The sequence below is a fragment of the Dendrobium catenatum genome, unplaced genomic scaffold, assembly GCF_001605985.2.
Source record: "Dendrobium catenatum unplaced genomic scaffold, ASM160598v2 fragScaff_scaffold_249, whole genome shotgun sequence".
Classification (NCBI taxonomy): domain Eukaryota; kingdom Viridiplantae; phylum Streptophyta; class Magnoliopsida; order Asparagales; family Orchidaceae; genus Dendrobium; species Dendrobium catenatum.
Window position 1 is genome coordinate 2,565,698 of NW_021318711.1, and position 11,780 is coordinate 2,577,477.

Sequence of the window (11,780 nt, forward strand, 5' to 3'; positions counted from 1 at the left end):
TCTCATTATTCCAAAAAAATCATACACAATTATATCATAATTATTCTGTCCTGAGTACAAAAGAAAAATAAAAAGAAATAGAACCTAAAAAATTCTGAATAGCCTCACACTTCTGCTCTCCTATCCCCTGATCTGAAATCATTTAACCACATATAATGAGCTTAAAAAGTTCAATAGGTAACCAAAACCTATAACTAAATTCAAAGCACGACAAATAAGCAATATGCATGCCAGGGATCAAGTCATAGCAGTTACATTCATATGATCATTGAATTAGTGTAAAAATAATAAAATCAACATGCAGTTGTAGTATAATCTATAAATAATAAAAATTTCAGTACAAAAACTAATAAATTAGTATGACTGTCAAATCTATAAAGTAATTTTCATATCTGTAATATATACCAATCAATAAAGAAATCAAATAAAATATCAAATCAAAACATCATTAAAGACTATTGAAATCAAATCAATATAGTAAAATCATATATGAATGTACACATACTATACAATTATTCTATATCAGTTTCAAATAAATATTTCAATCACATACTCAATATCTCAATCACATGCTCAATAAATCATGCATACCACATGCTTAGTATGTCATATGCTTATTGTACAGTGAATTAGTAGTATCAAATAGTATCAGTATCTATATCAGTAAAAATCTAGTGGTATAAGCAATAAAATAATGCAATAATAGTAAATCTAACTGTAATAATAAATTCGTAGTATTAGTATTAATGTTAGTAAACCATTGACTCATTAAATATAGTTGTCACTCTTTGTTCATTGGTATAATAATAATTTCCTTATAACTCCCAAATAATGTATCATGTAAATTAGTAGAGGATAAAAACAAATCATAATATTTAAAGAAAATCTCGTAGGCCCACCATCCTGTATAGATAAATCAGTCTCCAACTAATGGGTCAACCAATCTTTACTTATTTGTTTCACATACGCATATTATTATCATAATACTATAATAATAATAATGAACAACTATTACTCAAGCACATATCTATATCCATTTTCAATGCATTACAACAAATAATGCATAATTGAGCTTAGTTAAGAAGAAGCTAAAATGTCATAACGATAGAAAACAAAGAATAATTCTATTATGCAAAAAATGTATATTTTTAAATTATCAAAAAACCAGGAATTATATAATATAATATTTTATATTTTTAAATTATCAAAAAACCAGGAATTATATAATATAATATTTTAAAACTTTAATTGTACTATATTATTTTTTTTAGATGCCGAAATAAATTTTTTGGTAGACAAAAAATATTGTATTTCTAAATTACCTAGTAAAAAATTTCAAATAAATATTTAAAATACTTATAATCATGATCTCTATAATATACAAAAAGTTCCACGATAAAAATTTTGTCAATACAAAGTTATTCAAATTTTTTTATAATGAAAACACAAATTTGATCAGAAAAAGGTTTAAAATTTAAATGAATTATTTTAAGACTTCAAAAATTACAAAAAATATCTATAAAATAAATCATTTTATTTTAAAAAATAGATGTGAAATTTGTTTGCAAATCGGACATCTGACAATCCTAAAATACTTATTTGTACTGATATGTACCAATTTCTTCATAAGGATTTTTACTAGTACCCAAATATTACGAAAAAATTTATGTAAGTAAAATATTATAATAACAACACCATAACAAAGATGGTTTGCGATTTGGAGTTATAATATCTCAAAAAAGAAAATAGCAAAGTCAAAATACGGGTTATTACAATCTACCCACCTTAAGAAAATATCGTCCCGACATTTCCCTTAAGTTTTCGAGAACAAAATCCAATTAAAGCATCCGTACGATTAAAACTCAAATCAACTCAAAACTCATCAAAAATCATGTAGTGATGCAGTTCATTCTATCACATATCAGTCAAGTGATAATTATAAATATTTTTTTTTCTTAACTGCCAATGTCGACCTCAAGTTTGACGACCGAAAAATAGAGAAACTTTTGACAAAATTTATTTAGAATGTTGGGCCTCACTAGAAAAATGTCACAACTGACTTCGTTATATATATTATATGAATTCAATAATTGCTCTTATTTATGGGAGAGTTTCTCTCTCATAATTTTTTAAATTTGCTAATGTTTATCACCCTATAAACTAAATTCATTTATTTATTAAATTTTATAATGCATAAAAATAGTTTGCCAATTATTTATGTGGAGAAGACTTCAATTGCATCTTGTTTATCTACTTTGTCAACAAATATATTTATTTGAAACAATTTCGTAAGTTTTTAAGCTAATATATAAAGTTTGCTAGTTAAATACAAACGAAATTATAAGTACTAATGTTTTAATTTTCTTGATATTGCAATTGAGAAAATGACAATAGGAAGGATTTAAAAAGATTTCTTGATCCACATCATATCATTATGGAAAGTGGTCTTGAGGTATATATTCATTAATTTATAAGTGAATGATTATTAGATTATATTAATTTATGTTTTGCTTAGATTAGCTTAACCAATCTCAAAGTTTTAATTTTTGACACTAATTTTAAAATTTCACTTTCCATCGGAAATGGCTAAGCTCTGGATTTCTTAATTAATCGAAATAAAGTCATGAATTCATAAAAGGATTTGTTTTTTTTTTTTTAATTCTCCAAGTCATACCAAAAATTTATTGAAAAATTTTTATAACCATGTGGATTATGCATGCAACTATAGAATGGCATGCAGGGTGTTGTCAAAACCTGACCCGATATTATCCGATATCTCACATATCGTATCATGTCTGATTGTGGCAAGACTAACCAGCTCAATCCTACAACACTTGGCAATATAAAGAAGAACTAAAGAAAAAAAAACTTCCAATGTATATACTACACATAGCTACTATTTTATGCAATATAAAACAAAAGATTACTAAAACTCAAAAATAATTTTCTATAAATCATCCAAAAATATATGCAATCTGAAGTCTATTTGCAACAACACTTGGCAACAAAGACAAATAAAATAAAAGTCAAGCATGTAAAAATCAATTAACAAAAAGGGCATATCTCTACAGCACAGATCGAATTCTGCTATCAAAACTATTCAGCTCAATCCTTATTCTTCCATTGGCTTGAAAATGAAAGCAAAAAAAAAAAAAGGAGTGAGCTAACACGGCTCAATAGGCTATCACATCCTAAAAAAAATCAATGACTGAAAAAAAAAAAAACTAAAAATATTATGCTATAAAAAAAGCTGAAGTAGTATATAGAAAGCTAAAACTAAAACTAAAGTAGAAGAAGTTAAAATTGAAACCAAAAGAATTATAAGTAAATATTCATTTTATCAAAATGGCTCTTAGCCCAAATTTTATATATCTTTATAGCTTCGTAAATATTCCTATTAGATTTGCGCTTCCACTGCACTTTAAACATTGAAATATATTTACTTCTCAATCATAGGCCATATTTCTTTAAGGGTCTTCTATATAGCTCAAATTATAATGTGCTTGAATTTTACTTTCAAAAACACCGCTCACGACATCAGAAACCCAATTCCTTAAAGATGATACATAAAACACATTATGAACTTCAAACAATTATTCAAGCAACAACAAATGCTAAACAGACTTTATAATTCCTTCAATTATCTTGAATGGTCTAATATACCTTGTACTTAACTTTACTTCTTTTCTAAATCTTCTTACTACATTCATTGGGCAGACTTCTACACATATAAAGTCTCCAATCTAAAACTCTACAGGTCGATGCTTTAAATCATAATACTTCTTCTATTTTAACTAATTGATAATTTTCATATTTCGATACAAAGTTAGGCTTCGTTTGGGGCGGCTTTTTTGCTGCTTCTTAAAGCAGTTTTTTAGTACAAACATTTTAATTTTTGTACTACAAAGCTGCTTGAAGAAGCATTAAAAAATTTGTCCCAAACGAAGCCTTAGTCACTTCACTTTTGGACACCAAAACATGCTTTTCAGTTATGATAGTAGGCATTGGTCAGTTTGGCAACTAATTATACTTTTTAAAGATCTATAGATATATCTTTCTTATTCACTAAATGCCTAAAAATACAATACACTTTAGCTAGAATTCACACTTAAAGAATTTTGTGTACATGTTTTGTCTTAAAGTCTTTAAAGTATAGTTGTTTCCTATCACATTCCTTAAAGTTGTATGCTCTTCTTCATATTTAAAACATATTAGAATATCATCAATAAATACAATAACAAACTAATCCAAATATTTATTGAGTATTCTGTTCATTAAATTCATAAAATGTAGGGTACATTATTCACCACAAAATGCATGACTAAAAATTAGAAATTTATATTACTTATCACTAGTGGACAAGCTGATAGGAAAAATGATAGGAGACCAGAAATTCTGCCTGTATTCGATGTTTTTTCTATAATTTTGTGTATGTGATGTGTATGAATTTGTCTTAATTGGCCTAAATGTCCAAAAAAATTAGGGGAGGCTAGAAAGGGCACAACCCAATAGTTCATTTTTCAATAATTTTATATTTTTATTATTTATTCTTTATTAAAATAGAAGTATAGTTAAATTATCACTTTTATCCTTATAATTATCTCCTTGTAGCTTTGGTTTTTAGATGAAAATAAATAGCATTAGGATATTATAATAAATTAAAATTTTTAGAATTTATTTTGAAATAAATGCACCATAAGTTGAGATAGCTTTTTTTGCTATGATCATTTTAATAAATCGACTACAAAATAGTATTGAAGATTAGTGGATTAATTATATTTTAGATTTCAGTCACTTATATTTAAGAAAGAGAAATTGATTGTACTAATAATTAAATAATTATTAAATATTTTCATAATATATAGAGTAGTCATTATAAATTGTAAGTTTTTTCATCTTATATTTTATCTTTTAAAATGATAATTATAAATATTTTTCTTTCTTAACCGCCAATGTCGGCCTCAAGTTTGACTGAAAAATAGAGAAAACTTTTGACAAAATTTATTTAAAATGTTGGGTCTCACTAGAAAAATGTCACAACTGACTTCGTTATATATATTATATGAATTCAATAATTGCTCTTATTTATGACAGAGTCTCTCTCTCATAATTTTTTAAATTTGCTAATGTGTATATATCACCCTATAAACTAAATTCATCTATTTATTAAATTTTATAATCCATAAAAATTGTTTGCCAATTATTTATGTGGAGAAGACTTCAATTGCATCTTGTCTATCTACTTTGTCAACAAATATATTTTTTTGAAACAATTTCGTAACTTTTTAAGCTAATATATAAAGTTTGCTATTTAAATACAAACGAATTTATAAGTACTAATGTTTTAATTTTCTTGATATTGCAATTGAAAACGGGTCGATTTCTGGAACCCGAACCCGACCCGTTTTGAAATCGGGTCCGGGTCGGATTTTCGTGTCGTGTCAAATATTGACACCCCTATCTACGATATCTAAAATCAAGCTTCTTTTTTCTCACTCGTCCCTTTTCTTCTCTTTCCTCCTAATCTTTTCTGTTAATGAAAATGGAAAGGCAAAATAGAATTTTAATGAAAGTTTATAATGGTTATTAATATCTATAATATATTAATAAAATATACAAATATAATTTTATAATTTATTCAATTTTTAATAAAAAAATTTATATAAATTCTTTTATATCTTTAAATCTAGAGTTTCAAAAGTTATGAAAAATATTCATAAATTAGCTAAGCATGTCTAAAAGATTATGGTGAAATTGATTTACAAAATAGACATCTAACGATCCCAGAAAGCCCACTTGTAACGATATATGCTAATTTCTTAAGAAATTGTACCAATGCTAAAAAAAATTATGGAAAAAACTAGTGAAATTAAAACACAATAATGTTTATGCTATGGCAAAGAGATTTGTGATTTGTACTTAGAATTATTCATAAAATAATTTTTTACTGTTATATATAAAATATAATTTTCTTTTTAATTTTGAGTTAAAACAATCCACCAATCTTAAAAAATATCATCCTCAGCATTTTCAGGCCAAAATAAGTTAGAATAAGCTTGGATGCAATTATCTCATCTTAAATTCCTTCTCTTAAGTAGTCTCTCTGACAATTATATGCTTCCATTGCATCTTGATCATCAGAATCTATTTCTCCTCAATTTCCTCACATCATATACTAGAATCTTACTGGGCTCTTCCCTATAGTATTGTTTTGGATGAACCTCAACATCATCAACAATTAACCTCTTCCAAAATCAGATATTGACTTCCTCAAAAAATATATATGAAATATATTGTGTTCAAATCTATTGACACCTTTCATTAGACTAATTTTGATATAAACAAATTTGTCAACCTGAAATTTCACCAGTCTGTGTTTCTGATCATAATACTTCTTCTATTATCCTGTGCAGCTCTCAATCTTTCTTTAATCAGAAAAATCTTTGTTATATTATAATCCACAAAATTTGATTCTATCACAGGTCTATCCCTCATTTATGCTAAAGTCAAAGGGGTTCTACAACTCTTACCGTATAGGGCTTCATAAGGAGTCATACCTATATTGGACTGAAAATTATTATTGTACATAAATTTAATAAGTTGGATATGATCCTCCCAACTAGCTAATAACAAGCTAAGCCTAAAAAACTATGAACCTCTAAACCTATAGTAGGCCTTGGCCAATCAAAAATAGCCTGGGGATATACTAAAATACATGCACTACTCACAATATATCTTAAAAATAAAATACTACTCAACCAAAACTCATACTGTGAGAACTTAGCATATAATTGATACTTCCTTAGAAGCTCTAAAGCATTCCTCTAGTATATTGCATGCTTCTCCTCAGATTTGAAATAAATTAAAATATTATCTATAAAGACTATAACAAACAGATCCAAATACTTCATGAAAATTATGTTCATCAAATCCATAAAAATTATTGGGGCATTAATCACTCTGAATGGCATGACTAAAACTCATAATGCACGGTACCTCGTGTTAAATGCAGTCTTCGCCACATCCTTTACTCTCACTTTTAGTTGATGATAATCAAATCGTAAATTAATCTTAAAAAATACTAAACTTCCAGCCAACTGATCAAACAAGTTGTTAATCACAAGTAAATAATACTTAATTTTTATAGTTACCTTATTTAAATCTTTATAGTCGATGCATATTTATAAGACACCATCCTTTTTCTTGATAAATAATTCAGGTGCTCCCCATAGAAACACACTATGATGAACAAAGCCTTGATCCATTAACTTCTGAAGTTACACCTTCAACTCCTTAAGTTCCTTAGGTGACATCCAATACGAGGCCTTGGTGATCGAAGTAGTACCCAAAAAAACATCTATAAATATCTACTCTACCTCTCTGTATGGCAGTAAAGTCACTAACTCCTTAGGGAAGATATTTGAAAACTTATGAACTACAGGGACACTACTCATAGATGCAAAAGAGAGTCTCACATCTCTAACACATGTTAAAAATACGAGGCTACCTTTCCTCCAAAGCTTATCCACTTCTAGAGCAGAAATCATATAAGAAAGAATATCCCTAATTCCCTGAAATACAAATCTCTCATCATTCTGATGTTAAGTCTTTTTTTTTTTCAGACGATCGATCTGAGCCCCATACTTACTCATCTAGTTCATTCCCTAAATAATATCAAATGTAAAAATAGACAACACAATCAAACCAAATCTCCAAATTCTATTAGAAAATTCTATAACATAAAAATAAATCCTATCAGCTACCATTCCATCTCCCATAAGCAAAACCACAGACAAAAAAACATATAATAATATGGAAGACAAATTAAGATAATCAAAATATTGCTCTAATACGAAAAAATGGCACCATAATTGAATAAAATACATTAAAGATGCAAAAATATAAGTCATACATATCACAACATCTAGAGACTAACTGACTTATTACTGCATCAGACTATAAAGTCATGGCTATAATGGGGTCAAAACAACAAAACTATTTATACCCTGCAAACCCCCAGAAGGCTGATCTAATAATAGTAAACTAACATCCCAATTATCAGAAGCCTCATAATACTATTGAAGTGGTACTGTCCTCAGCCCTCCCACTGTCAGCTACCCAGAACTATCATCTTTCAACTGAAAATGTATGTCAAAGCCACCCTATGGACACTTAAAAATCATGTATTTATACTGGCCACAACAAAAATATTAGCCCAATGCTCTATAACATTGTCCATTATGCATCGTGCCACATTGCTGACATAATGGAGAGAACCCACTAACTTAACCCTCAAAATTAGCAATACTGCCTCTATTTAATCTAGAAGGAACTACTACTAGTTGTTCCCTCATGAACTCAACTGGTTAAAACTTGTTCTTCTTCTCAGAATGATTACTACCAGCTATCTCACCACCAAATATTTTCCTGCTCATAGTCGATCGTTACTATACTGATACCAGATTAGTCTCTATCCACATGGTCCTTTCGACCAACTGAACAAAATTTTTAATATCCTATGCCAATAGTGGCTACCTAACAACATCTCAAAGTCCCTCCAAAAATCTGTAATGCTTTTCCTTAGAAGTACTAACCAACTGCAAAGTATACTAGATAGAGCAATAAACTATGCCTCATACTGCATCACTAACATACTTTCCTAAATCAATTTCAGAAAAAATGTAGTTGTCTCCAAGAAAAAGTAGGTACTAACTATATCTTGAATGCCTTCGTAAACTCCTTCCAAGTAATCAGGGTATTTGAACGACCCTGATACTTCTCTCTTTGTTGGCCCAACCATGAGTACTCTGTCTCTCCATCTAATAGATTGTAGCTAATGCAACTCTCATCATAGAAGGATAATACATCCCATCCAGAATCTTATCTATCCTCATTAGCCAATCATCAGCTGCTCTAGGATTAATAACCTGATGGTCTAGGGGGTTATAATCTAATGAAATTTTATAAACATATATCCATATAATATGGATTGGCACCAGAAACCTATGTATAAGTCTCACCTATCAGCTATGTTATTATACTTGCAATATGAGAACTTTTTGTTGTACGCAACTCATGATATAATTTTTGTAATTAGAAGCTCATGATATAATTTTGTAATTAAAAGCTCATGATATAGTTTTTTTTCTTTTTCCCAAGAAATAGTAAAACTTATTATATGTAGCTCACCTTGGTTGGGAGCTTTGGCTACCAACCAAGTGGTCTTGAGTTCGAGTCTTGTGTATGTGATGTGTGTGTGAATTTGTCTTAATTAACTTAAATATCTCATATATATATATATATATTATATATATATATATAATATTGTAGAATTAATGCTTCCTAGGCTCACAGGAGCTTCATCAACCCTATCTCAAGAGAAGCGCTAATAGCTTTGTTGCAGGCTTGGGACCATACGGCATACACTGCACAAAGAATAACTATATTCAAAATGAAATGTATTACCAACAACAGAATGTCCTCAGTGCATTGAAAATACCAATGCATTCATGAGAACAAGTCATATTTGCATAATTTTGAGTTTTGGGCAACTTAAAATTTTCCAAATTGCACATTTTATCCTTTTAGCTTTTACTATCAACATTTAAGAAATTTAGGCTTCTTTTGTGATAACTTTTTTGCTGTTTTGTAAAGTTACTATAAAAAATATATTTTTTAAACTATTGTAGAAAATATTTTCATAGCACAAAAATATTTTGAAACAAGCAAAAAAGCTACAACGAAATAGAAATTGTATAAGTGGTTTAAAAGGTAAAGCAATAAGAAAGGTGTCCAGCCTTACGCTTCGTTTGTGACAGTTTTTTTGTTGCTGCTTAAACAACTTTTTAGCAAAAGCTGCTTTAAAAAGCAATAAAAAAAGTCGTCCCAAACGAAGCATTAATCTCTCTCTCTTTTGTTGATAATTGATATTTCTTGGATGTAGTGAATAATTTATGCTGAACTAAACAATATAATTGAATGCTTAATCTGATCAAATAACTCAATTCTGGTCACTTTTGCACTTTTGGGAGAGAATAATGAGCGTTAAAAGCATAAATTAACCTTAAAATTTTCAAGGTTAAAATCTTAATAATAATTTATTAAATTTTTATTACATTAACTGTCATTTCACTGCAAATAATTATCTTTCTATATAGCATAACTGAGACATATGCAAGTACCATAGCACTTTATAAAAAGAAAAACACTGTAATCAAATTCTTATTGCACCCGTGAACTTCCTGATCATCTTTTCTCATAATAGGCCAAAAAAACTCACATGTCTCCTCCTGTATGATCCAAACTAGAAGTGCAGAGCCTCGTCAAGCTCTCAGACACTTATCTCATGCACAACTTCATCATGGAGCTCAAGCTTCTCATCTTCCTCACACTCTTCTCTGCGTTCCTCTTTACAAATTCTCTCTCTCTGAAAACTACTCCAAAATCAGCAAAGCTCAGGACTAACATCACTATCATCGGCTCTGTCTTCTGTGATGCCTGCTCTGAGAACACCTTCTCCAAGCATAGCTACTTCTTGCAAGGTATAAACTACATAGACATGAAATCTAATATCTTCACAAGAAAATAGAATTACTATTCTTCTAAGTTTCTGAGCTCTAGTAGGTGTTCAAGTGCTCGTCCAATGCAAGTTTGCAGTAAACTCCAAATCGACCGATGAGATATCAGTCACTGCAGAGAGAACAACTGATAGTTTTGGTGTTTACAAGCTTGACATTCCACCAGTAGAAGGATTTCAGTGCAAACGGGGGCTTGAGATCAAATCGTTCTGCCGAGCTAGTTTGATTCAGAGCTCATCTTCCTCATGTAGCATACCAGGAACACAGAGCTCCACAGCTCATGTGGCAATGAAATCCAAAGCAAGAGATATTTGCATTCTTAATCTCAACACACTTAACTTCCACCCTGCAAAGAGGGACAATACTCTTTGTGGTGCTGAGAAGGGAAGAACGCCAGCAAACTTGGGGAGTTCCCTTTGTTTCTGGCCATTCTTTACACCATTTGGGCTTCCATGGCCGAATCTTACTTGGCCTGACCCAGCATCTTTACCTTTCACCATCCCTTCTTGGATTCTTCCATTGTTAAAGCCGCCATATCTTCCATTTCCGTTCTCTTTTTCACCAACTTCACCATCTGCACCATGATTTAAACTTTTCAACCTGAGTTCTTATCCTTCCTTTCTTATGCTGGGTTGAATATCTTTTCCTCCTCCCTATCCTAACTGTAAGATTTTTTTTTCTTGTGATTTCAGTTGTGTTTTGTTATTGTGCTTGTTTGGACAATGTTGCTCTTTGTTATAAATGATATTTGCTACGTTGTTTGTATTAATGGAAAATTGTTTGTTTCGGAATGCTGCAGTGTCATGGAAAGATCCATTTTACCTGAAATTTTTGTTGGACTCATTTGGTTTAAATATGTTCTAATATAAATCTTGATCTATTTTTATCCATGAGAGATCTAAGAAGCTCAAAATCAATACTGATTTCTAGTTATAACAAATTAAACGATAAATGTTCACTAAATCTTCTTTTTTCGAAACTTGTTTTCAGATTTCAATCAATTAAATGGGCCTTCAACTAATTCATCTTTAGTGTATTTCCTACAAATGCTTAGAAACAGAAACTAGAGGAGAACATGAGGAAGGATCTACCATCGAAGTAATAAATGGAAGCACTGAGTTTGACTGTAAAAAGTAGAACAGGCAAAAAAAATTAAAGACGATGCTGAACAATGAGCAGATTTATTTTTTGATTCAATATCGA

At 29.6% G+C, this 11,780-nt stretch overlaps 1 protein-coding gene across 2 annotated transcripts; it reads left to right on the plus strand.

The window, feature by feature from the left end:
* Positions 1 to 10,245: 10,245 nt before the first annotated feature.
* LOC110098806 lies at positions 10,246 to 11,385 on the plus strand. 2 transcript variants are annotated; one of them, XM_020825735.2, is made up of 2 exons: positions 10,246 to 10,541; positions 10,621 to 11,385. In XM_020825735.2, exons 1-2 carry the CDS (start codon positions 10,346 to 10,348, stop codon positions 11,160 to 11,162), a joined length of 738 nt encoding a protein of 245 aa, XP_020681394.1. In that variant the 5' UTR covers positions 10,246 to 10,345; the 3' UTR covers positions 11,163 to 11,385. The 2 variants fall into 2 exon arrangements, with proteins under 2 accessions (XP_020681394.1, XP_020681403.1); XM_020825744.2 differs by having other exon boundaries at positions 10,624 to 11,385.
* The last annotated feature ends 395 nt before the right edge of the window (positions 11,386 to 11,780 follow it).